The 27,720-nt window shown below is 38.0% G+C and overlaps 1 protein-coding gene across 9 annotated transcripts in view; it reads right to left on the bottom strand.

Moving 5' to 3' along the window:
* Positions 1-12,300: 12,300 nt before the first annotated feature.
* The window catches only part of PRKDC (protein kinase, DNA-activated, catalytic subunit), a 194,384-nt gene continuing 178,964 nt past the window's right edge, over positions 12,301-27,720 (bottom strand). For 7 of the 9 annotated variants that reach the window (XM_058564533.1, XM_058564534.1, XM_058564537.1 and 4 more), the window contains 10 exons: positions 23,857-24,061; positions 22,825-22,892; positions 22,028-22,248; positions 21,622-21,714; positions 19,350-19,439; positions 19,079-19,150; positions 18,805-19,006; positions 18,276-18,464; positions 17,580-17,719; positions 12,301-13,993 (listed from right to left, as the gene is read on the bottom strand). In XM_058564533.1, coding sequence (XP_058420516.1) covers positions 13,789-13,993; positions 17,580-17,719; positions 18,276-18,464; positions 18,805-19,006; positions 19,079-19,150; positions 19,350-19,439; positions 21,622-21,714; positions 22,028-22,248; positions 22,825-22,892; positions 23,857-24,061 — 1,485 coding nt within the window. In that variant the 3' untranslated portion in view covers positions 12,301-13,788. Of the gene's footprint in view, positions 13,994-17,579; positions 17,721-18,060; positions 18,150-18,275; positions 18,465-18,804; positions 19,007-19,078; positions 19,151-19,349; positions 19,440-21,621; positions 21,715-22,027; positions 22,249-22,824; positions 22,893-23,856; positions 24,062-27,720 lie in introns of all 9 variants that reach the window. The other 2 variants (XM_058564542.1, XM_058564541.1) reach the window with 2 other exon arrangements.

Raw genomic sequence — 27,720 nt, 5'->3', positions numbered from 1 at the left:
GCGTGCTGACACAGACGACATTGGAGTTCTCCCTGGGGCCTGCTAGCCCAGGTCTGCCCCACCCACTAGAGCACTGATTTAATCCAGGTCAGCCACGGTGGGCAGCCCGCCCTAGAGACTGGCCCCACCCAACAAGCCCTCAGGCAACTTGTGGGCCTGCACAGATTGGTGACTGGATTCTCTGCAGCCTGGCAACTGAGCCAACTTCAGTGGGGCAGGGCGTGCACAAAGAGCAGGTGGAGAGTGTGGGGCAGTGGTGGAGTGTGTGGGGCTCCCGCCGTGGAGACACTGGGTCCACTTCGGGAGGTCGGGGCACACACATGGGGCAGGACTTTGTTGACTGTGTGTGTGGACCTGTGGGCAGCAGGGCTTGTCAGCTGCAGAAGACTTGTGCTTCTCAAACACCCACATAGGGGGTTTGCCCCACCTTCCAAAGTCTGAAACAACTGGGTGCTCCTGTGCCTGAGGCCAGCCCCACACAGATGCAATCCTCACAGAGCTGACAAGAGACCTAAAGGCTACAGGCTTATAGCAATTGTAAGCCCCTGAGCCTAACAACCCGCCACGCTGGGGGCCTACTCATTTAAAAGAAATACTGCAACACAAATGTGGTATTAGAACTTGTAGCCAACTGAGCTGGGGCTCCCCACACCTGATAAAGAGACTGAAGGGCCCACAACAACTACAAGCAGCTGAGCATTACAACAGCTGGCCAGGAGCATAACTCGGCCTACCTGGGCGCATACAGGGAGAGCCATTAGGCCACAACAGAAGGACACACGTAGCCCACATAGGGGTCGCCCCTGGAACACTGAGAACTGAGGGAAGCACGCTGCAGGACTCCTAAGGCATCACTTGTATGAGGTCACCTACCCAAGAGCAGGAGACGTAGCTGACCTACCTAATACGTAGACAGAAGCAAGGGAAATAGGCAAAATGAGGAGGCAAAGGAATACATTCCAAGTAAGGGAACAGGACAAAACTCCAGAAAAGGAACTAAGTGAAACAGAAATGAGCAACCTACCTGACAGGGAGTTCAAACAAAGAGTGTTAAGGATGCTCACTGATCTGGTGAGAAGAATAGATGAACTCAGTGAGAATGTCAACAAAGAAATGGAAGATATAAAAAAGAACCAATCATAAATGAAGAATACAATACTGGAAAAGAAAATTCATTAGAGGGACTCAAAAGCAGAGTAGAGGATACAGAAGAACGGATCTGTGAGCTGGATGAAAGACTAGAAGAAATTACCCAAGCTGAACAGGTAAAAGAGAAAAGAATTAAAAAGAGTGTGGACAGTCTAAGGGACCTCTGGGACAACATCAAGCGCACTAACATCCGTGTTATAGGTGTCCCGGAAGGAGAAGAGCGAGACAAAGGGGCAGAGAATCTATTTCAAGAAATAATAGATGAAAACTTCCCTAACCTAAGGAAGGAAACAGACATCCAGGTACAGGAAGCACAGAAAGCCCCAAACAAGATAAACCCAAAGAGGCCCACAACAAGACACATCATAATCAAAATGTCCTGAATTAAACATAAAGAGAGAATCCTAAAAGCTGCCAGAGAAAGACAAGTTACATACAAAGGAAACCCCATAAGGCTTTCAGCTGACTACTCAGCAGAAACCTTACAGGCTAGAAGAGAGTGGCAAGATATATTTAAAGTGCTAAAAGGAAAAAACTTACAGCCAAGAATACTCTACCCAGGAAGATTATCATTCAAAATGGAAGGAGAGATCACAAGTTTCCCAGAGAAGCAAAAATTAAAGGTGTTTGTCACCAAGAAACCAGTGCTACAAGAAATGTTAAAGGGACTGATTTAAGGGGAAAAGAGAAGACCACAAATAGGAAAAATTATCTATTTCCATGATAAGAGGGCAATGGATACAAATGAACAAAAAAGAGGTTAGATATGATATCAAAAACATAAAATGAGGGAGGAGGGGAGTTAAAGAGTAGAGCTTTCAGACAGAGGTCAAACTAAAGAGACCATGAATTCTGTATAGAAGGAGAAAGGAACAGAGAAGAACTACTAAAACACTGAGAAAAAAAGTTTAGAAATGGCAGTAAGTACACACTTATCATTAGCTACTTTAATTTTATGTATTTATTTATTTATTTTATTTTATTTTTTCCCCCAAAGCCCCACTAGATAGTTGTATGTCATAGCTGCACATCCCTCCAGTTGCTGTATGTGGGACGCGGCCTCAGCATGGCCAGAGAAGTGGTGCGTCGGTGCGTGCCTGGGATCCGAACCCAGGCCGCCAGTAGCAGAGCGCGATCACTCAACCGCTAAGCCATGGGGCCGGCCCTATCGTTAGCTACTTTAAACGTCAATGGAATAAATGCCCCAATTAAAAGGCATAGGGTGGCTGATTGGATAAAACACCAAGACCCATATATATGCTGCATACAAGAGACACACTTCAGACCTAAAGACACTCACAAACTGAAAGTGAAGGGATGGAAAAAGATACTCCATGCAAATGGCAATGAAAAGAAAGCTGGGGTAGCAGTACTCATATCAAACAAAGTAGACTTTAAAACAAAAACTGTAAAAAGAGACAAAGAAGGGCATTACATAATGATCAAGGGAACAATCCAACAAGAGGTTATAACACTTGTAAATATCTACGCACCCAATGTAGGTGCACCTAAATATATAAAGCAATTATTAACAGACATAAAAAGAGAAATAGACAGTAACACAATAATAGTAGGGGACTTTAACACTCAACTTACACCAACGGATAGATCATCCAAACAGAAGATCAATAAGGAAACATTGGCCTTAAATGACACACTAGAACAGATGGACCTAGTAGATATATACAGAGCATTCCATCCAAAAACCGAAGAATACACCTTCTTTTCAAATGCACATGGAATGTTCTCCAGGACTGATCACATATTAGGCCACAAAACAAGTCTCCATACATTTAAGAAGACTGAAATAATACCAAGCATCTTTTCTGACCAGAACGGTATGAAACTGGAAATCAACTATAGGAAGAAAATCAGAAAAGCCACAAATACGTGGAGATTAAACAAAATGCTACTGAACAACGACTGGGTCAACGAAGAAATCAAAGAAGAAATCAAAAAATACCTGGAGATGAATGAAAATGAAAATACGACATGCCAGAATTTATGGGATACAGCAAAAGCAGTTCTAAGAGGGAAGTTTATAGCAATACAGGCCTATCTCAACAAACAAGAAAAATCTCAAATAAACAATCTAACAATGCACCTAAAGGAACTGGAAAAAGAAGAACAAACAAAGCCCAAAATCAGTAGGAGAAGGGAAATAATAAAAATCAGAGCAGAAATAAATGAAATAGAGACTAAAAAAACAATAGAAAAAATTAATAAAACCAAGAGCTGGTTCTTTGAAAAGATCCACAAAATTGACAAACCTTTAGCTAGACTCACCAAGAAAAAAAGAGAGAAGGCACAAATAAGTAAAATCAGAAATCAAAGAGGAGAAATTACAACAGACACCTCAGAAATACAAAAGATTATAAGAGAATACTATGAAAAGCTATATGCCAACCAATACGACAATCTGGAAGAAATGCATAAATTCTTAGAATCATACAACCTTCCAAAACTGGATCAAGAGGAAGTAGAGAATTTGAATAGACCAATCACCAGTAAGGAGATCGAAACAGTAATCACAAATCTCCCCAAAAGTAAAAGTCCAGGACCAGACGGCTTCCCTGGTGAATTCTACCAAACATTCAAAGAAGACTTAATACCTATCCTTCTCAAACTCTTCCAAAAAATTGAGGAGGTGGGGAAGCTCCCTAACTCATTCTACGAAGCCGACATTACCCTGATACCAAAACCAGACAAGGACAACACAAAAAAAAGAAAATTACAGGCCAATATCACTGATGAACAGCAATGCAAAAATCCTCAACCAAATACTAGCAAATCGCATACAACAATACGTTAAAAAGATTATACACCATGAATGATCAAGTGGGATTTATTCCGGGTATGCAGGGATGGTTCAACATTCACAAATCAATCAACGTAATACACCACATTAATATAATGAAGAATAAAAATCACATGATTATCTCAATAGATGCAGAGAAAGCATTTGACAAGCTACAGCATCCATTTATCATAAAAACTCTGAATAAAATGGGTATAGAAGGAAAAGTACCTCAACATAATAAAGGCCATATATGACAAACCCACAGCTAATATTATCCTCAATGGTGAAAAACTGAAAGCTATCCCTCTAAGAACAGGAACCAGACAAGGATGCCCACTCTCACCAATCCTATTTAACACAGTACTGGAAGTCCTAGCCAGAGCAATCAGGCAAGAAAAAGAAATAAAAGGGATCCAAATTGGAAAGGAAGAACTGAAACTCTCACTATTTGCAGATGACATGATTTTATATATAGAAAACTCTAAAGAGTCCACCAAAAAACTTTTAGAAGTAATAAACGAATACGGTAAAGTTGCAGGATACAAAATCAACATACGAAAATCAGTTGCATTTCTATACACTAACAACGAAGTAGCAGAAAGAGAAATTAAGAATACAATCCCATTTACAATTGCAACAAAAAGAATAAAACATCTAGGAGTAAACTTAACCAAAGAGGTGAAAGAGCTGTACACCGAAAACTATAAAACATTGCTAAAAGAAATTGAAGAAGACACAAAGAAATGGAAAGATATTCCGTGCTCTTGGATTGGAAGAATTAACATAGTTAAGATGTCCATACTTCCTAAAGCGATCTATAGATTCAATGCAATCCCTATCAAAGTTCCAACAACATTTTTCACAGAAATACTACAAAGAATCCTAAAATTTATATGGAACAACAAAAGACCCCAAATAGCTAAAGGAATCCTGAGAAACAAGCACAAAGCTGGAGGTATCACACTCCCTGATTTCAAAATATACTACAAAGCTATAATAACCAAAACAGCATAGTACTGGCACAAAAACAGACACACAGATCAACGGAATAGAATCAAAAGCCCAGAAATAAACCCACACATCTATGGACAGCTAATCTTCGACAAAGGAGCCAAGAACATACAATGGAGAAAAGAAAGTCTCTTCAACAAATGGTGTTGGGAAAACTGGATAGCCATATGCAAAAAAATGAAAGCAGACCCGTACATTACACCATACACAAAAATTAACTCCAAATGGATTAAAGACTTGAATGTAAGACCTGAAACTATGAAACTTCTAGAAGAAAACATAAGCAGTACGCTCTTCGACATCGGTCTTAGCAACCTATTTTCAAGCACCATGTGCGACTGGGCAAGAGAAACAATAGAAAAAATAAACAAATGGGACTACACCAAACTAAAAAGCTTCTGCACACCAAAGGAAATCATCAACAAAACAAAAAGACAACCTAACAAATGGGAGAAGACATTTGCAAACCATACATCTGATAAGGGGTTAATCTCCAAAATATATAAAGAACTCATGCATCTCAACAACAAAAAAAACTAACAACCCAATTAAAAAAGGGCAAAAGACCTGAACAGACATTTCTCCAAAGAACATATACAGATGGCCAACAGACAGATGAAAAGATGTTCAAAATCATTAACTATCAGGAAAATGCAAATCAAAACTACAATGAGATATCACCTCACGCCTGTCAGAATGGCTATAATTAACAAGACAGGAAACAACATGTGTTGGAGAGGATCTGGGGAGAAGGGAACTCTCACACACTGCTGGTGGGAGTGCAAACTGGTGCAGCCACTATGGAAAACAGTATGGAGATTCCTCAAAAAATCAAGGATAGAACTACCATATGATCCAGCTCTTCCACTGCTGGGTATTTATTCAAAGAACTTGAAAACACCAGTGCGTAAAGATACATGCACCCCTGTGTTCATTGCAGCGTTATTCACAATAGCCAAGACTTGGAAGCAACCTAAGTGCCCATCAAGGGACGAATGGATAAAGAAGATGTGGTATCTATACACAATGGAATACTACTCAGCCATAAGAAATGATGAAATCCAGCCATTTGTGACAACATGGATGGACATCGGAGGGTATTATGCAAAGTGAAGTAAGTCAGAGGGAGAAGGTCAAATACCGTATGATTTCCTTCATTAAGTAGTAGATAATAACAACAATAAACAAACACATAGAGACAGAGATTGGATTGGTGGTTACCAGAGGGGAAGGGGGGAGGGAGGAGGGCGAAAGGGATAATTCGGCACGTGTGTGTGGTGATGGGTTGTAATTAGCATTTGGGTGGTGAACATGATGTAATCTATGCAGAAATATTAGTATAATGATGTACACCTGAAATTTATACAGTTATAAACCAATGTTACTGCAATAAACAAAAAATTTAAAAAAAAATTAAAGAGTTGTTGGAGAGAACTAGAGGGTTACTCTAGAGATTATAGAGAACAACTCTTGACCCTCTGAGCAGCCTCTCCTAGTGCCAGTGACCTCTGCCCTGTCCTTGAGGTGCTGTTTTTCTCATTGGACGTTATCGATCTTTGTGTACAAGTATTACCTCCCCTTTTCAGTTATAAACTCCTTGTGGTAGTTTTCTCACACAATGACTCTATGTGCCTTACCCAGTGATCTGCAGAGTAGACACACACAGGAACTCAACTGCAGAAGTTCTTGAAAATATGAGTAAAAAAAGATAATCTGAGTGACATCATGGAAAATGGCTGAGTAGGACTCTCCAAGAATCAGTACCTCCACTGAAGCAACCAATAAGCTTGCAAAAAAATGGCAGAATCACTTTATTGGAAATAATAACTTACAGAAACCAGGGGAGTGCTGAAAGAAGAGAGGCTGTGAAAATTTGGTGAGCATTGTAGCGCTTTTGTTTACCTGCCTACCATCCACTTCCCGGCTTTGAGCAATGACCATAGGGATAGGAGGCCATGTTCCTGGCATGGCATGCTGGTGCCAGGGGCAAGGGTTGTGGGATGCTAATATGTATCTTGTTCTAAAAAAAATTGTGGTTGTGCATTTTACCTGTCTGGCAGTGACCTGAGGGACCACCACAAATGCTTCCCTTTGTTTTGCCCCCTCAGCTCAAGCAGCTTTCCAGGAGGTGTCAGAAGGACTTAAAGACATACACTACCCATGGGTGCCTGGGGCAAGAGAGGGCGGATGGGGTAATTAGCAGACAGAACCAATACCCTGGATAAGAGGAGGCTGAGGAGGAGGATCCTTGGGGTTGGAATAAGGGCTCTGAAGGGCTCTCAAGTGCAATGTGCACACCAAGCCCTGACACAAGCTCAGAAAAGACCTGAGAGAACCCTAAGACTTATACCTCTAGCCAGTCCTTAAGCTCCACACAAGCAGGAGGTGAAGGCTAAGGTGGAGCTACAGGCAGCCTGACCCAGCTCAAAACCAACCTGCAAAGTGCAGGAGAGGGTGTTTTTCTTTTCTTGTTGGTGCCAGGTGTTTAATGAAAAATCTCTGTCATTGGCTCACCACTGAAACCCTGGAACAGAGATTTTGCTGATGACACATGATAAGGAAGACAGTCTTTGCAAAAAAAAAAAAAAAAAAAAAAAAAAAAAGTTTGGAAAAGCCACTTAAAAAATGGAAAATTGCAGTCCTCAAGAAACAGCAGCAGCAAACCCTGGGGAGGGAGGAGAAAGTGATTTCCAGAGTTACTGCATTATGATATTCAAAAAGTCCAGTTTTCAACAAAGATTACAAGGCTTACCAAGAAACATCGGTAAAGGTAATGATATAAACAAATATTAATTTGTAACTCCTGTTTTGTTTATAAGATTTAAAAGACACAGGCATAAAACAAAATTATAAATATATGTTAATAGGGATATCATACACAAAAATGTAATTTGTGACATAAAGTGGGAGAAAGGATAGAGCTTTATAGGAGCAGAGTTTTTGTATGCTATTGAAACTAAGTATCAATTCAACTATATTGTTATAAACTTAGGATAATTATAATCACCAGGTTAACCACTAAGAAAAACTTTTAAAACATACAGGAAATGAAACAAGGAAGGAATTCAAATGGTACCTTAGCAAAATAAAACACAAAAGAAAACAGTATTGGAAGAATTCAGGGAAAATAATGAAACTTACAGAAAACAAATAGGGGCCGGCCCCGTGGTTTAGCAGTTAAGTGCTCACGCTCTGCTACTGGCGGCTTAGGTTCAGATTCCGGGAGCGCACCGATGCACTGCTTGTCGGGCCATGCTGATGTGGCATCCCGCATACAGCACTAGAAGGATGTGCAACTATGACATACAGCTATCTACTGGGGCTTTGGGGAGAAAAAGGGAAAAAAAGGAGGAGGATTGGCAATAGATGTTAACTCAGAGCCAGTCTTCCTCAGCACAAAGAGGAGGATTGGCATGGATGTTAGCTCAGGGCTGATCTTCCCCTCACACACACAAAAAAACCAAGAAAACAAATAGAAAAATGACAGAAGTAAATGCTTCCTAATCAGAAATCACTTTAAATGTAAATGGATTAAACTCACCAATTAAAAGAAAGATATTGGCAGAATGGATTATAAAAACGTGATCCAATTATATACTATCTGCAAATGACTCATTTTAGATCCAAAGTTACAAACAGATTGAAGTGAAAGGATGGAAAAATACATTTCATGTATTAGTAACCAAGAGAAAACCAGCATAGCTACTAATATCAGAAAATAGGGAAAAAAAAAAAAAAGAAAATAGACTTTAAGTCAAAACTTGTTACAAAAGACAAAAAAGACATTATATATTGATAAAAGGTCAATCCATCAAAAAAATACAATTATAAAGATACACACACCAAACAACAAATATATGAAGCAAACACTCACAGAATTGAAGGAAGAGACAGATCTACAATAACAGTTGGAGATCTCAATAGCCCAATTTCAGTAATGGATAGACAGAACATATAGATGGAAGAACAATAAGGAAAGAGAGGACTTGAACAACACTGTAAACCAATCACACCTAATGGACAGGTACAGGACACTCCACCCAACAAAAGCAGAATACATCTTTATCTAAGTGTACATGGAACATTCTCCAGGATAGACCATAAGTTAGGCTACCAAGCAACTCTCAATAAATTGAAAAAGACTGAAGTCTTACAAAGTTATCTTCTCTGACCAAAATGCAATGAAGCTAAAAAGCAATAAAGAAAGAAAAGTGAAAAATTCCAAATATGTGGAAATTAAACAACACACTCCAAACAACCAACAAGTGAAAAATGAAATCACAAGGGAAATTACAAAGTACTTTGAGGAAAATGAAAACAAAACACAATATACCAAAACTCAAGGAATGTAGCAAAAGCAATGGTCACTCTTTAACACCCACATGAAAAAAGAATCACTGCAAATAAATAACCTAACTCTACACCTTAAGGAACTAGAAAAAGAAGAGCAAACTAAACCCAAAGCTAGCAAACTACGGAAATAATAAAGATTAGAGCATAGATTAACAAAATAGAGTACAGAAAAACAACAGAGAATCAACAAAACCAAAAGTTAGTTCTGTGAAGAGGTCAAGAAAATTAACACACCTTCTTCCAGACAGATTAAGAAAAAAAAAAACAGAACGCAAATAACTAATATCAGAAATGAAAGTGGGGACACTATCAACCCTACAGAAATAAAAATGCCAACACATTAGATAATATAATTGAAATGGACAAATTCCTAGAAATATATAAACTACCAAAACTGACTCAAGGAGAAATAGAAAATCTGAACAGATCTGTAACAAGTAAAGAGACTTAATCAGTAATCAAAAACCTCTCAACAAAGAAAAGCCAGCACCAGATGGCTTCGCTGGTGAATTCTGCAAAACATTTAAAGAATTAACACCAACCCTTCCCAAACTCTTCCAAAAAATATCAGAGAAAGGAAAACTTCCTAACTCATTCTACGAGACCAGCGTTACCCTGATACCAAAGCCAGACAGAGGCTCCACAAGAAAATTAGAGACCAATGTCTCTTATGATGACTGATGCAAAAATTCTCAACAAAATACTAGCAAACAGAATCTAACAGTGTATTAAAAGGATTATTCATTATGGCCAAGTGGGATTTATCCCAGCAATACAGAGGTGGTTCAACATCTAATTATCCATCATTGTAGTATACAATAATGGACAAAGGAGAAAAACCACAGGTTCATCTTAGTACAAAAAAAGCATTTGACAGACTTCAACACCATTTCATGATAAAAACACTCAGCAAACTAATAATAGAAGGGAACTTTCTCGACATGATAAAAGGCATTTATGAAAATCCACAGCTAACATCATATTCAGTGGTGGAAGCTGAAAACTTTGCCCTCAAGATCAGGAACAAGACAAGGGTGCCCACTGTCACCACTGCCATTCAATATTGTGCTGGATGTCCTAACCAGAGCAAGTGAGCAAGTAAAAAGAAATAAAAGGCATTGAAATTGGAAAAGAAGAAGTAAAACTACCTCTATTCACAGATGGCACGATCCTATATATAGAAAATAACAAAGAATACAAAAAATAAGTACTAGAACTAATAAATTAACTCAGCAAAGTTGCAGGAGGAAAGATCAACACACAAAGTCAGTTGTGCTTCTATACACCAGCAATAAACAATCTAAAAAGGAAATTAGGAAAAACAGTTCCATTTACAACAGCATCCAAAAGAATAAAATACCTAGGAATAAATTTAATCAAGGAAACTGAAGAGTATAAACATCCAAAAGTAGTAAAAATCAAAAAACTGCTGAAAGAAATTACAGATATAAATAAAAGATATTCTGTGTTCATGAATTGGAAGACTTAATATTGTTAAGATGTCAGTACTACTCAAAGCAATCTACAGATTCAATGCAATCCCTATCAAAATTCCAATGGCTTTTGCTTTGCAAAAAGTCAATCCTGGGGCTGGCCCCCTGGCATAGCGGTTAAGTGCATGTGCTCCGCTGTGGTGGCCCAGGGGTCAGATCCCGGGCGCGCACCGACGCACCACTTGTCAGGCCATGCTGTGGCGGCGTCCCATATCAAGTAGAGGAAGATGGGCACGGATGTTAGCCCAGGGCCAGTCTTCCTTAGCAAAAAGAGGCGGCTTGGCATGGATGTTAGCTCAGGCTGATCTTCCTCACAAAAAACAAAACAAAACAAACGCAAAAAAGTCAATCCTTAACTTCTTCAATTTCTTAATGTTCAAAGAGAATAAGTGCAACCCCATAGCTGTGCTTTCACTTTAATGCACAGACAACATTCCGAAGTTCAAAAAAATATATTTTACTAGAAGTTACAGGTCATTAGTTAATAAATAGTACTTCAAAAATTCTTGTAGATTGATGAAACAATTTTTATTTCTTTTAGGAATAGTTTTAAAAAGTTTGTCTTGACTCTTTCCACACGATTTCATGGCATTGGTTACATGCTGTGTGCAGGCTGTCAGTGGTGAGACAGTGATTACGGCGTTGCCTCTGTCCTAAAGGACTTTATGACAGATTTGTTTTTTAGTTTGATAAAATGCTCAAATTAATATTCATAAGGATGGATTCATTCAAGTTGTCTTCATTGAACTTAAATATGAACCTTCCTGGATTATTTTGGGGTTGAAAAGCAAATGTTTGTTTCATATGCCACCTGAATATAATGTCAAAATCTATTAACGATGTAAATATTACCATTCCAATTATATTTGGAGAACTTTTTAAAAATTGCTGTATTGAACATACATAATATATAAATAAGTCCAATATTACACAGTGCATTTTAAATTTATTTGTTATGTTTCACTAAAGCTTCCCCATCTCTCTCAGGCCTGTCTCACGTCCTTGGCACACAGTGTTAATCACGTACTCTAGCCACACTGCTCCATCTCCCTACGACGTGGTGTAAGGTGAAGAAAATGGCTCAATCTGTTCTACTTCTGGGAAAAACTCTCTGCTCGCCTTTGAACTCTTACATATCTGAAAATGTATGTGGTTTCTACCTTTAAAAAAACATTAAAATGCTTAATAACAATAAAATGTTTATTAAAATATTCTTACTATTATTCACATTTCCTTCTAATCAGCAGAGATGTCTTCTTTTATTTCCTGGTTTCCAAACCAAATATCTTTATTTAGCAAGAATCACAGGGTTGGAGTTTGGACCAAAAGTAAGAGTGAGACATGCAGTCCTTAAGTGTGTAACAAGGACATTTCCCATCCTGAGCAGCTGTGCCAATGTCTGACGAATGCTGCACACAGTAACTGTTTTTATTGCACTCTCGTGGGTTCTGATGGCATGGTCAGACAGCTTTGAGACTGGACTCATATACACAGTCATCTTATAACAATGAACTTTTATTGATACGAAAAGTAGTCACTATAAAACAGGGTTTCCCATAATATGGGGATCTAGTTAACAAATATATCCCGCATTAGCGGGACTCGAGAAAATTATGGTTAATTAGTTGTTACAGAAAACAATATAATCAACTCAATTCCAAAGTAGGCTTGTTTTGATTGTTTTTGTGCTGTAGCAAAAAATATTTACTAGATGATGCATGTATATACTGGATTTTCACACACACAATCACTTATTTTTCTTTAAAGATGAAATTTCTTTGGTTGAATAGATACCATCTGTTGAGAACATAGAGGTTTATTTTTAATGCCATAATGCAGTCAACTTGTATTTATCAGAATAAATTTGTCAAGTAATATAATGAAATATAAGATCTACATTTTGCTTTGAAGCTGCATAAGAGCTATACACTACTTTGGGAAAAAACTTTAATGTTCCATATTCTTAAGATTATTATTTCTCAAAATCCTACAAGAGTTTCCAAACATAAATGTTTGAAGTTTTCTATGATAAAAAAGCTAAAAGCCAACCTGAAAACACTACCAGGTGTGTGGAGGATTGAAGGAGGAGCTGAGATTCTGTGAATGAAAAGGAAACCATTTTTATATTTCATAATTTGATCTTGCTGCCTAAAGTGCATGTTTTCTCTCCAAATAAGGAATTCATTTCAAACAGGGCTTTCCTTTATTTTCCTAGAATTGAAAGGCTTGGTGCTATCCCCTTCATCACTCGTGGAATTTCTGAAGTTATCCCTAGTCTGGGATGTGAAGCATTTTTATCTATCTTCCTGTTGGGGATCAGAGTCATGAAAGTGAGTGTTAAGACCAAGGTCTTTATCTACTAAATACTTTCTCTTCTAGAAAACAATTCTATCATACAATGTCCAAACTAGAAGAAAATAAAATGAAAGAAAAAAACTTACAAAAATATCCTAAAATATCAAATGCAATCATTTCTAAATATAATAAGCCACGATCCTAGCTTCACTTATTGTTTGATTCCTGTGTTGCTAGTAGAATGTAACATCCTACCAGTTATGCTGTTGGCTTTGCTCTCACTGAGTCTCAGGCATGAAGTCTCTGGGGTGTTACTTCCAACATGCCATGACCACTCATGAGAACACTGCAGGGAATATTCACACAACACTTATTAAGACAGCTGGTTTAAGTTATAGCACTTATGATATGCTATATTCTTGATTTAATACTTGCATGAGCCTGGATATATATTTTTCTATTATGTCTCTTATAACCCTAACATAATCTTTGATTATTACCTAATCATTCATTCATACCAATATTCACTTATTCATCATGATCTTGATTAAACTGCTGCTAGAAGCCTGTATCATAAATAGATTTCTTTAGTGTGCCAGGAAAATCAGCTCACTGATTGCCGTAGGTGAAAGTTTAGGAGATTCCTTAAACACTTTCATGCTTTTTATCGGCTGACTCCCACAGACCTCACATCCACGGCTCCCATCCTATCCAAGTTCTGCCAAGGATGTTGGGGTCTGTCGCCTGGTCAATCAAGCACTTCACCTGAGCCTCTTCTGAAAGGCCACTCTCCAGTTCTCGGGCACGAATATTGTGATCTTTGCTTCCTCGTGCTACTGCCACGTAATCTCCAAAGGCAGCTACCTTCTCATGGCCCAGAAGTAACTCATCACTGGAAAAAACATTAAACAAATATGAAAACACAAAACCATGCATTATTTTTCCTTTGTTGCCTGCATTTCCATCCAAATATTCCCTCTCATCACGTAGAATATTTTGTATTACTCATAATCTTGAAGTCAAGAGATTCAATTTGTAGGAAAATAGAACATGAATAATGCTGCTATTAACGTTTGTCTACAAGTTTTTGTGTGGACGTGTGCTTCATTTCTCTTGGGTGCACACCTAGGAGTGGAATTGCTGGGTCAAATGGTAACTCTATGTTTAACTTTTTGAGAAATGGCCAGACTGTTTTCTACAGAATTTTACATTCCTGCCAGCAACATATGAGGGCTCCAACTTCTCCACATCCTCACCAATACCTGTTATATTCCATTCTTTTATTATAGCAATACTAGTGGGTGTGAAATGGTATCTCATTTGCATTTCTCTGACGACTAATGATATTAAGCATCTTTCTGTGTGCTTATTTGTCATTTGTGCATCTTCTTTAGAGAAATGTCTAAGTCCTTTGATCATTTTTTAATTGAGTTGTCTTTTTATTATTCAGTTATAAGAGTTTTTTATGTATTCTAGATACAAGTCCTTTATCAGCTATATGACTTTCAAATTTTTCTCCCATTCTGTGGATTGTCTTTTTACTTTCTTGATGGTATCCTGTGAAGCACACAAGTTTTTAATTATGATGAATTTATTTTTTTCTTTTCTTGTTTGTACTTTTACTGTTTCATTCCTTTGCCAGCACCATTTGGTGGAAAGACCATTGAATGGTCTTGGTATCCTTGTCAAAAAACAATTGACCATGGATTGTCATTTATTATTACTTAATTGTAAAGTCCAACTTTTTTTCCTTCTTGTGAATCATTTTCCATGAAGTTCTATTGGTTTTAGACGACAAGAAAAAAAATTTTTTTATGGACAAATATCTTAATTTTTGTTTATTGCAGTAACATTGGTTTATAACATTGTATAAATTTCAGGTGTACATCATTATAATGACTTCTATTTCTGCATAGATTACATCATGTTCCCCACCCAAATACTAATTACAACCCATCACCACATACATGTGCCAAATTATCCCTTTTGCCCTCCTCCCTCCCCCCTTCCCCTCTGGTAACCACCAATCCAATCTCTATGTGTTTGTTTGTTGTTGTTATTATCTACTACTTAATGAGTGAGATCATACCGTATTTGACCTTCTCCCTCTGACTTATTTCACTCTGCATAATACCCTCAATGTCTATCCATGTTGTCACAAATGGCTGGATTTCATCATTTCTTATGGCTGAGTAGTATTCCATTGTGTATAGATACCACATCTTCTTTATCCATTCGTCTCTTGATGGGCACTTAGGTTGCTTCCAAGTCTTGGCTATTGTGAATAACGCTGCAATGAACACAGGGGTGCATGTATCTTTACGCACTGGTGTTTTCAAGTTCTTTGAATAAATACCCAGCAGTGGAAGAGCTGGATCATATGGTAGTTCTATCCTTGATTTTTTGAGGAATCTCCATACTGTTTTCCATAGTGGCTGCACCAGTTTGCACTCCCACCAGCAGTGTATGAGAGTTCCCTTCTCCCCAGATCCTCTCCAACACATGTTGTTTCCTGTCTTGTTAATTATAGCCATTCTGACGGGTGTGAGGTGATATCTCATTGTAGTTTTGATTTGCATTTCCCTGATAGTTAATGATGTTGAACATCTTTTCATGTGCCTTTTGGGCATCTGTATATGTTCTTTGGAGAAATGTCTGTTCAGGTCTTCTGCCCTTTTTTAAATCGGGTTGTTAGTTTTTTTGTTGTTGAGATGCATGAGTTCTTTATATATTTTGGAGATTAACCCCTTATCTGATGTATGGTTTGCAAATATCTTCTCCCAATTGTTAGGCTGTCTTTTCGTTTTGTTGATTGTTTCCTTTGCTTTGCAGAAGCTTTTTAGTTTGATGTAGTCCCATTTGTTTATTTTTTCTATTGTTTCTCTTGCCCGGTCAGACATGGTGCTTGAAAATAGGTTGCTAAGACCAAAGTCGAAGAGCGTACTGCCTATGTTTTCTTCTAGAAGTTTCAGTTTCAGGTCTTACATTCAAGTCTTTAATCCATTTGGAGTTAATTTTTGTGTATGGTGTAAGGTAAGGGTCTACTTTCATTTTTTTGCATGTGGCTGTCCAGTTTTCCCAACACCATTTGTTGAAGAGACTTTCTTTTCTCCATTGTATGTTCTTGGCTCCTTTGTCGAAGATTAGCTGTCCATAGATGTGTGGGTTTATTTCTGGGCTTTTGATTCTATTCCATTGATCTGTGTGTCTGTTTTTGTGCCAGTACTATGCTGTTTTGGTTACTATAGCTTTGTAGTATATTTTGAAATCAGGGAGTGTGATACCTCCAGCTTTGTGCTTGTTTCTCAGGATTCCTTTAGCTATTTGGGGTCTTTTGTTGTTCCATATAAATTTTAGGATTCTTTGTAGTATTTCTGTGAAAAATGTTGTTGGAACTTTGATAGGGATTGCATTGAATCTATAGATCGCTTTAGGAAGTATGGACATCTTAACTATGTTAATTCTTCCAATCCAAGAGCACGGAATATCTTTCCATTTCTTTGTGTCTTCTTCAATTTCTTTTAGCAATGTTTTATAGTTTTCGGTGTACAGCTCTTTCACCTCTTTGGTTAAGTTTATTCCTAGGTATTTTATTCTTTTTGTTGCAATTGTAAATGGGATTGTATTCTTAATTTCTCTTTCTGCTACTTCGTTGTTAGTGTATAGAAATGCAACTGATTTTTGTATGTTGATTTTGTATCCTGCAACTTTACCGTATTCGTTTATTACTTCTAAAAGTTTTTTGGTGGATTCTTTAGGGTTTTCTAGATATAAAATCATGTCATCTGCAAATAGAGTTTCAGTTCTTCCTTTCCAATTTGGATCCCTTTTATTTCTTTCTCTTGCCTGATTGCTCTGGTTAGGACTTCCAATACTATGTTAAATAGGATTGGTGAGAGTGGGCATCCTTGTCTGGTTCCTGTTCTTAGAGGGATAGCTTTCAGTTTTTCACCATTGAGGATGATATTAGCTGTGGGTTTGTCATCTACGGCCTTTATTATCACAACAAGAAAAATTTTAAAGGCTAATCCAATTTGGATTCTCCTCTAACAAGCCCATAATGTATTCTCCACACTTCAGTGCTGTGCACACCAAGGTCACATTTTGTCCTAAAAAGGACAAAAGCAAATTTAAAACCTAAATCTCCTCGTGTATGTAAAAATATTCTTGTAATAGTCTAAGAACGCTCCTGCTGTTCCTCACACTGGTACATGCTACCCCAGGTACTGACCTGAAGCCTGAAGCCTGCACCGAGAGGGCAGAGGTCAAGTACACAGATTTCAGAGATACGGACCTTGCCCAGCCTTGGAGACGTCAACCTTAAGCCATGCTTTTTTCATTTGTAAAATGGGGATAATAAAGCTAACATCACAGACTAAATGTAAAGTACTCAGCACTTTATATAGTATTTAGTAATTCTTCAGTAAATTGTAGCATGTTGGTGTTTTATTTGTTTTGTCCACAAATAACCATCTTACCAAGTAATAACTGCTGGATTGGCACCAGCTAACTTCCTCTTAGCATAATGTATTTTCTGCCGGGGATACCAATTTTTTTCAGTGACATTTATTTCTTGAATCCATGATCCTCCTTTTTTTAGCATTTTCTGTTCAAAATTCTAAAGGAAAAGAACATAATTTTCTCTGCTTATTATAAAAGTACATATAATTACATTCAAGCAGATTAAACAAACAGTGATCTTAAACAAGTATCTATAGCTGGGGAGAGCTCTCCAGCTTCTGATACAAATTCTAATGGTCATACACCTAACAGTGACAATGACCTTGAGGGACTGCAGTTACTCCCTATAAAGGGTGCCATCACTAGGCTTCATTCTTCTGGAGCTGTATTATGAAGAACCTTGAGATTTAGAAAAGGACTATCTGTCTTGATGATCAAGGAAAACCTCATGTGGAACAGATTTTAAACTACAAGTTGTCTCAGAGAGAAATCGGATCCATCACCAATGCATCCATATTTCCTCTCCTAGTTATGTCTTTTATCTGGTTTTCAGGCCGAATGACCTCAAATGTTAATTTCGGCAAATGCTGTACAAAACAATGTAAATACTTTAGCAAACATGATCTGATGCATTTCCATCACATAATAGGAGATGCCAGATCAATCACTGGTACATTATAATAAAAGTGAAAAGTGCATATGAACAACCCTACCTTCCAGTCAAAGGAAGGCTCCTTCACAAACACGTCCATGGTGTTAGCAAGCAGGTCAGAGTGAGAGCGGAAGGCTCTTAGTGCATGCACCATGACACTGTACATAACACCTGTTTCTTTCATTGGTAACATCAGATTGATAAATTGGCGAGTTAGACGAAAAGGCATCAACTCAGGGACTGGCAGAAACTAAAGAGAAAAAAAATACGTGAATATGTGAACTAGAAATCTCAAAGTAACAGGCACAAACAAAACATTCTCCCATAGGTATTATTCACATCTAGTGAGAATATGCACTCCTGTTTTCTTCAAATCAGCTACACAGATGTGAATTCCCTGTTCCCAAGAGTAATCAACACAATCATCCTTGCAACACAAACACCTATGTGCATAGGATCACACATGACTACCATAATAAAACCGACCTGAGGTGTCATTTCTTCTTTAAAAACTACATTTCCAGAAGGTGTTACAAAGTCCTATGACAATTCTAAACTGACTGAGAACAATGAGAGCAAGGTGAGCATACCTGAGTAGCCGATCCAAATGCATGTCCAAAGTCGATTCCAATCACTGCGCCTGTGTCCATGCTGACCATGAAATTGTTCAGATGTCTGTCTCCGATGCCCAGGATCCAGTGGCTAATGCACATCAAAGCGTGAGAGGTGGCAAAGTGGGAGCGGAGTGCCAGGAAGGCCTCAGGGCCTGTGCTCATCCTCAGAAAGGCCCGCCTAGGAGAGGAGACAACCTCTGAGGGCTCTGCTAGGCCACCAGATGGTGTGTAAAATCAAAAGTATACTTACTTTAAGAGATCGGCTGGCACCTTACTTTCTCTTTTTCTAAAAGATGTGACTGTTTCAGTACGGCTAGCTCCCCTATGATTTAATAATAGGAAACGTCTGATTAGAACAAACTTCTTGTGATTTGAAATTTAAAATTCTTTGTTTATACCGAAATTCAAAATCAAATGACTAGATTTTGATGATCTCAGAAAAAACTAAGAAACAAAAGTAAATATGCAACTTTGAGAAGAATAAACTAGTCAGTAAGAAGGAAAGTCAAAAGAAAACTTACTTATACATTAGCTTGTAAGCGCCAACATCACATTTCCCAGACATCTTTGTCAGCCAGTCTCTATATTCAAATAGTGGTGCTTTGGGATCACTAACAATTTGGAATAAAAGAATCAGCATTAGGAAGATATTTAGCATTATATGATTTCAGAGGCAAAGATCACCAAGAATTCACGGAAAAATAATGAAGAGGCAGGGAAAAATAAACATGACTTTAAAACATATTTAATATTAACACTGAAACCATGTTACTGTGGATCTAGAATTTCAATATATCATTATTCATTCTTAACTACTCCTAAAGAAACTAAAGCTATTTCCTATGTAAAAATTCAGGCACAAAACAATCAGATATAATAAATTTCCCAATTCACGCAGAGAGGAACAAGACGAGCTAAACAAGCATTTATAACCTAGGTGTATGGTTCCAAAGATCTGGCCCCAGAAAAGAACTACAACAACAAAGGACAGCACTACACACCACTCAATGCAAGTAGGTGAGGAGAGCAGCCCTATCACCACTATGGACAAAAAGACCACGAATGATTTGTTGAAGACGGATTAAGTCGTTTTCGACATTATTTAAAACATTACCATGCTCCTTCTTCACCATTTCCAGTATGGAGACACATACAAAATTCATATTAAGTACAATAAAGTATTTTCTTAAATGACAATGGATTTCAATTGAATTTAAAAAGCTGTTTTCAATAACGCTTCATAGGCAAAAGGCAGTATCTGGGCAGTTGGAAACAATGTGATATTTATATGTTTAACCATTTTTGGTTTTGTGTCAAAAGTTTTAACAAGTTTTCCTACAAAAAAAATCTAAAGATAGAACAGTTTCACAACATGTTCCTTGGTAGTTGAATCACTTAAGGCGAATCTTTTCTGAGTTGCTACTAGGTTAATTTCACAAACAGATCACTCCATTTTCATCTAAATTCTCTCCTAGTTTCAACTGGGATGAAAATTTAGGTTGGAAAATTGCAATAAATAAATTAATAAAAAAATAGCAATGATTTTAGTAATAGGGAGCTGGAAGTACCTTGTTTTAGAAAGACGGTGGAAAGTAATTTGTATAATTCCATATTTGAGAAGCACTTCAAACTCTACTAATGCCTATGGTTGCCTTATGCATTTTACATTCCTACCCGACATTACAAATGGAGGGATGGAGATAAGGGGAAGCGAGGCACTCAGTGAAGACTCCCGATCTCAGGAGCATGGTGCGTGAGCACCGGAGGGAGATCTGTATTGGCTGATGCCAGAAGGGGCTGCTCACCCACTTCCCTGTCTTCCAGGGGAAGCAGAAACAAATCTAGGCAAAGGTCTCAAATGATTGGAATTAAAAGTTTGTAAACACCGGCCTATTTAGCAGTATTACCCAGGAATAAGAGTCTGATAAGAATATGCCTAATTTTACAGAAATTGTTCCTTACTGATGAGAATATTGCTCCTACGTAAATACTTTCAGGAAAGAATGAGAGTACAATGAAGAGAAACAGGCCTTGAAGGTATTTATGACCATTTACTCTTCCTTCATCCTAGAGCTTGTCACCAAAACTTGTCAACTCCTGCTTCAAAATGTCTCTCTTCAATATTGTCCTTATTTTTCTTTATAGAAACAAAACAAAAACCCTTCTGATCAAAAAATACATATTCATTGTAGAATACTTGGAAAATATAAAAGGATAAAGAAAAATAAAAAGCACCTATATCTTGACCTAAAAATAATTACTAATAATCCTAGCTATACCACTTACACGCTGGGTGACCAAGGACACATGACTTAACCTCTCTGGGCCTCAGCTTCCTCATCTGTACAGAGGTGATACTACTACTCACCTTGTGGGTTTTTGTGAAAAATAAATGACTTCATACACATTAAGAATTGAGAATAGTGCACGCAGAAAATGTTGAGTTAAATGCTAGCTGTTAATGTTACTGTTATTTGTTTTATTTCCTTCAAGATTTTTCGTTTTTTTTCAGTTAATACTTTTTTTTATTGTAGCTAAATATATGCAACGACCGTTTAGATTAGAACCTTCTACTCCATGTAGTTGATTCATCCAGCCAGAGTCAGATTAAAGAATAGACCAGAGTATAGCTGAGGGCTCCAATTAAAAGGTGCCCTAAAACGTCCCTAGAAACATGAGGCGGAGAAGCGGAATCTGAAACCACTCTCCTCAGGGGGTGCTGTGGCTGGGCAGCAGCAGGCTGGGCTGGGGCCAGGGCAAAGCTGCAGAAAGAGTATCTAGATTCCACGTTACCTTGTATAAGTTGCTTTCTCCTCTTGTGACATGTTACTCAAAAGAAGTTCCTTCAAGGTAAACGTATTTTCGATCCATTCAATTAGTCCTAATCTGTAAAGAATAAATAGTTTATGAACATAAACACAAACTGCTCTTTCTTCACTAAAAAAAAAGTTCTGTAGAATCAAGGCACAGTAGATTTCTTGTCAATTCTTCACCTACTTTCTCTACACTAAAATGAAAATCATAGGTTTACAAGTGTTTGTTAGTTCTGTTTAGCTCTCCGTCTTTGTGAAATCTAAAACACTGAATTGTCAAGTGACCTGTAACCCTATCTTGGTAAAATTAAACAAGGGTTTGGCCTAGAGCTGGATTTTCCATTCCCATAAATCTCTCTAGAATGACAACGCATATGTGGTGGTACCTGGAGGTCATGGGTGTGACCTGATATGTCCTTAACTGCATGCTTCTCTGACTACAGGCAGCGTCTCGGGAAAGGATGACGTTCATGACCCCGAAGAGCTGCTCAATGCGCTGGTCCTGCCTCAGATCCTCACCTCCCTTCACAAGGAAAGGGTACTCTCTCTCATCGTGGCCTCGGATGATGATACGCTTTGGTTTTCTCATAGAAGCCATTACTTTTACCTTTAAAAATTAAGGAAACATTTTTAAGTGAAGTCTGAGAAACTGAGAGAATAGCCCATCGCATCATCATAAAAAGGGGAAACATAAGGCTAGTTGGCATGCATTCCTCAAAGAAAGACCTCTCTTTGAAGACAGAGTCAGGTGACAGAGAAAAAGAATAGAGAACCTAGGGCCAGCAAGATATTTGTTACCTGTTGATGCCCTACTGCTGTGCCACAGAAATTTCACATTACTGGTTACAAACAATTGCTTATAAATGTGGATATCCTCAGTAACGAGCAACATACAACACGTTAACTTTCTACAATTACTTAATTTAATTCTACATATATTTTATAATGGATACACACATACATATATTATTATATCCTTAAATATAATAGATGTTGAAACATTGGAAACATTATATTAAGTAATTCAGTAAATAATAGGATCAGAAAACTCTGGACCTTTGAGACCAGCATGGGAAGCTGTCTTTTCCTTAGTAAAGACAAATATTCTCATATCTGAAGAACTAAATGCCACACATTAACAATCCAAACTATGGTCACTGCGTTCGAAAACGCCAGCACTCACCCGCTCGTCAAACCCAGCGATTCGTGCGTGGTATTCTGGCACTGGTTTTCCTTTGCCGTTATACTGACCTAAGACAAACCACAGAAGCCTTACTTAGATATAGGTTGTTACAGAACCCTGTATTTTAAAATATATCTGTTGATCTAATTTTTAAAAAGCTAATCTAACATGATAAAATTTTTACTGCAAGTTTCTATCTAAAGAAAATGGACTTATTTTTTTAATGCCATTATTTTTCAATCTGACTGACAAACGGAAGTTACCTTCCGATTCTAATGGAGTAGACAAATTCCAGAAGGAGAAATAATGCATTGAGCTAGAACACTGCAATATTTCAAGGAGAATCAAGCTGCATATTAGGAGGCTTACATTTTCAATGTTTTTCTTGATACTGACTTATGCAAGGCACAGCTGTTAACAATAATAAAAAGTATTTCTCCAAATATGTTTTTTTTCTATCTACTGGAATGAGAATATGAGTAACCATATTAAAACATTTTTTTGTCTGGCAAATTCCAGGATGAAGAACATGGAATATACAAAGATTGCCTTTGGGAAATCATGCCATGTTCACATCTGACCAACTTCTGTGTCTCTATCTTCAATAGCACAATTCTTTTTCCTGAAGGAAAGTCATTTACCATTATCCTATCACTGTAAATGGGACCAACACGTACATCCCAGGAGGTGATTTGCATCTATATCTGTATAATTTCTGAAGAAAAGTTATTCAGGAGCGAGCATGGGTATGGTCAGAGGAAATTACCAGTTACCATTATTATTAGATGGAAATCTGAATATCTGTCATAACCAGGAATATAAGAACACTATAATCTAATTAGACAGTCAGTAAAGTATACTAATTCATAGTAATTACAGATTTTCCTAATGATGAAAAATACAGTGAAATTTTAAATGCTTTAAAAAAAAAACTATCAAGATCCCAATATCATTATTTTAGAGATCCGAAGTTCTTGCTACAGCACTATTCTCCTTAAAGAACAGTTTTGTCACACCTGAGGGTTAACTCACCAGGAATCTCCAGCTCATTTCTCAAAAATTCTACTTTGAAGTCACTCATCCAGGGTGAGCATTCTTTCAGATTCCCAGGTGGCTTTGAGACTTTGCACATTTTTGAAAATAGCGAGTTCGTAATGTCATTAAAGTCATGGAGCTTCATTCCAGGTAGCTTAGAACCTCCTCTCCCAAAATGTTTATCAAATTCTTTTCCAAAAGCCTGAAATTAATAATAATGTACCTCAAATATTAATGTTTCATTTGAACGTTGGAAAAGGTTCTAGGCTTATGAGTGTTTATAAGAATCAAGTACCCAATTATATAGGTTTTTTCTGTGCTTTAAGATTTATAGTTTTGCCTCCCTTGAATGTTTCCATATCTAAAACACCTGAAGCCTGCTTTCCTTTGTTTGTTTGTGCCCACTGTCTAGTTACTGACCTACATCATTAGGAGTAATTAGGAACAAAGTGCAAAATAAAGGGAGTCATTCAATGAAAATGGATAGCCCATAATTCTTCATCAGGGCTGAAGACAGAAATATAAGAATGCTACTTTGGGGTGGCCTGGTGGCGTAGTGGTTAAGTTTGCATGCTCCGCTGCGGTGGCCCAGGGTTCATGGGTTCAGATCCCAGGCACGCACCTATGCACTGCTTATCAAGCCATGCTGTGGCAGCGTCCCACATGTAAAGTAGAGGAAGATGGGCACAGATGTTAGCCCAGGGCCAATCTTCCTCAGCAAAAAGAGAAGGATTGGCAACAGATGTTAGCTCAGGACTAATCTTCCTCATAAAAAAAAAAAAAAGCTACTTTCCTTAGTAAGGGTCTTTCAAGCCATTGTATTGGATCATAAACCAGTATAAACGTTATTTAGATATATTTCTGAAAGCAATTATTATTAGAAGTATATTATCTTGGAACATATCAAATAGTTCTTTGTATTAGTTTTTTCTCAAATATTTATTTAAATTACAATCCTGATATCAAAATAAAAGAAACGAAAAAACTCAGGAATATCACTAACAGTGACTTAACAGCTCTCAAGATCTACTCAATTGTCTTTAATTAGAAATGTTTTTACCAAATTTAGAGCTAACCCCACAACATAAATCTGGTATAAATGAAATACATGCTCTATTTTAAGACAATCCACTACAGGAAAACTGACAAATATAAAACCAATTTTTTCTTTAATCTATAAATGGATTAAAATATAGAAACAATCTGCAATTCTTAGAATACATGGAAAGATTAGGCATTTCCCAAACATAACCAGCACCAACAATATATTTGACTGGCAAAATGCCCTTCAGGATCATCTAAAGTGAAATCTGAGGCAATTCTGTTTTAGTAGACTACTATTTTAGTTAATTAATGCAAATTATGTGTTGATTTGGTACTAAGTAGAAAGTTCTGAATTGATTTTCCAAGGTACTAGTAATTAACCTCAAGACAAATATCATGCCTGGTAGGAAGGATGGAGGTGTGTGTCTGCCACTCTGATGGTATCCCTTAGTTAGGATGGATGTGCTGTGCTCAGCAGCAGCATGGAAGAACCGCGGTCTACATGAGTAGACTCTCAGGGCACAGTCTTATGGTTCCCAGCATGCAGGGAATGGAAGTGGCCACGAGTCAAAGGGATACCACGTGGTCTTGATTGGGGGCTGCATCCACACGAGGCAATGACAAGGGCTGCTGCAGACACTCTCATGCTGCTCGAGGAGACAGCAGGCAGCAAACTGTGGAGAAACACCCTCCCGTCTCCCTAGCGTAGGGGCCAGAGTGGACAGAACACAAGGCAGATCAGGGAAGGCTGCAGGAGAGGGCCTGCTGAAACGGAATCTTTTCACAGGTGAGGGACTGGCACTACTAAGCTGGGAGACCCCATTCTAGTCTCCATTCTGCCACTCTCTTCGTTCAACACTGGCAAATTACCTGTTTTTCAGCTCTGGCTTCTTTGTTTAGAATAAGGTTTGGCAAACTACATCCTGTAAGTCAAATGCAGCCCACTGCCTGTTTTTATAAATAAAACCTTACTGGAATCCTGCCAGCCACGCCTATCCATTTACATGCTGTTGAAGGCCGCTTCTGTGCTATGATGGCAGCTGTACATACTTGTGACAACAGACTTAGTGTGCCCTGCAAAGCTGAAAACCTGTACCTTTACACACAAAAAGAGTGTGGACTACTGGTTTAGGAAAAAACAAACACAAACACTTTTCCAAATCTAGTATTCTATAATTTTATAAACTTTATCAATGCCAGTCCATTAGTTTCAAGTACGTTTATAGTATGTACGTTTCTTGTTCTGAGACCCTTGCATATTCACCATGTAGCAGTACTATGAGATAGATCTGATCTGATGTGGAGCCTAATACATGTCCAAATAACCAAGGACAGAGGTTTATGATTTTCTCTTCACCTTTAGGATACATCCCTGGTCACATTTAGGCAATGGATAGCCCTGTATGTTCCTATGTTCATACTTTTAACTAAAATTATCCAAAGTAGGAATGACCTACCAAAATCTATCTCTACTTATCAAAACTATACCATTCATTCATCTAGTTAAAGATGCCTGTTTCACATCAGGCAGTATGTTAGGTAGTGGAGAGAACAGATGAATAAGACAGAATCTCTGCCCACAAATCTAATTCAGGAGGCATAAATTAAAGGAAGAATTCAAGATAAATATGGTTTTAAACTCCTGAGGGCCTCCCCACAAGAACTTGTACACAAATGTTAGCAGCAGCACTACTCATAATAACCAAGAAGTGGAAATACCCCAAATACCCATCAGCTGATGAAAGGATAAATAAAATGTGGTATATCCACACAGTGGAATAATACTCAGCAATAAAAAGGGATGAAGCACTGACATATGCTTCAACATGGATGAACTCTGAAACATTATGCCAAGTCAAAGAAACGAGGTCACATATTGTATGAAGTGTCCAGAACAGGCAAATCTACAGACACAGGAAGTAGTCTAGTGGTTGCCTGGGGCTGGCAGAAAGGGGAAATGAGGAGTGACTGCTAACAGGGATGGGGTTTCCTTTTGGAGTGATGAAAATTTCTAAAATCGATGTGGTAATGTTTGCACAACTCTGTGAATGTAAAAAAAACTATGTTATTGTACACTTTCAATAGATGGATTGCAGAGTATGTGAATTATATCTTAATAAAGCAATTATTGAATAAACCAGAGAGACACAGATCCTCCTTTGCACTAGAGACTGTGGAACTTGAGAAGTGTGGCAAGATGAGTACCAGGACTATTTCTTTATGCTCTTAAACTTCTTGAGGTTTAATGAACAAAGACAGGTTGACCAAAATCGGAAAAAAAAAATCAGTGATGAATGCTAAGAGAGGTGTGCATAAGGTGCTTTACACAACAGAGAGGAAGGAGTACCAAATTCTTCTTTGGGCTGATAAGGAGAGGAGGTTCAGGGAAGGCTCTAAAGGAGAAATGACACATAAAGCCAAGTCTCCAAGGGTGAGTTCCCCAGATGGACAAGGGAGACAAGGTAAACACATATAGAGGGAGCAATGAGAGTAAGGCATGGCAGTGTGAAATCTGGATCTTTTTGTGTGTGTGTGTGAGGCAGATCGGCCCTGAGCTAACATCTGTGTTAATCTTCCTCTACTTTGTATGTGGGATGCCACCACAGCATGGCTTGATGAGCGGTGTGTAGGTCCGCGCCCGGGGTTCAGAACCTGCGAATGCTGAAGCGGAGCACACGAACTTAACCACTACGCCACCAGGCCAGCCCCGAAATCTGGAAATTTTCAGGCTCATTTCAATCTGCACTTGCTCCAAGAGGCTTTTCCTGATTCATTCCGAACTGAGGTGTGGTCTTTTCCTTTCAGCTCTAGAGCAAC

The sequence above is a fragment of the Diceros bicornis genome, chromosome 21, assembly GCF_020826845.1.
Source record: "Diceros bicornis minor isolate mBicDic1 chromosome 21, mDicBic1.mat.cur, whole genome shotgun sequence".
NCBI classification, from domain to species: domain Eukaryota; kingdom Metazoa; phylum Chordata; class Mammalia; order Perissodactyla; family Rhinocerotidae; genus Diceros; species Diceros bicornis.
This window is presented reverse-complemented; position numbering and strand designations above follow the sequence as displayed.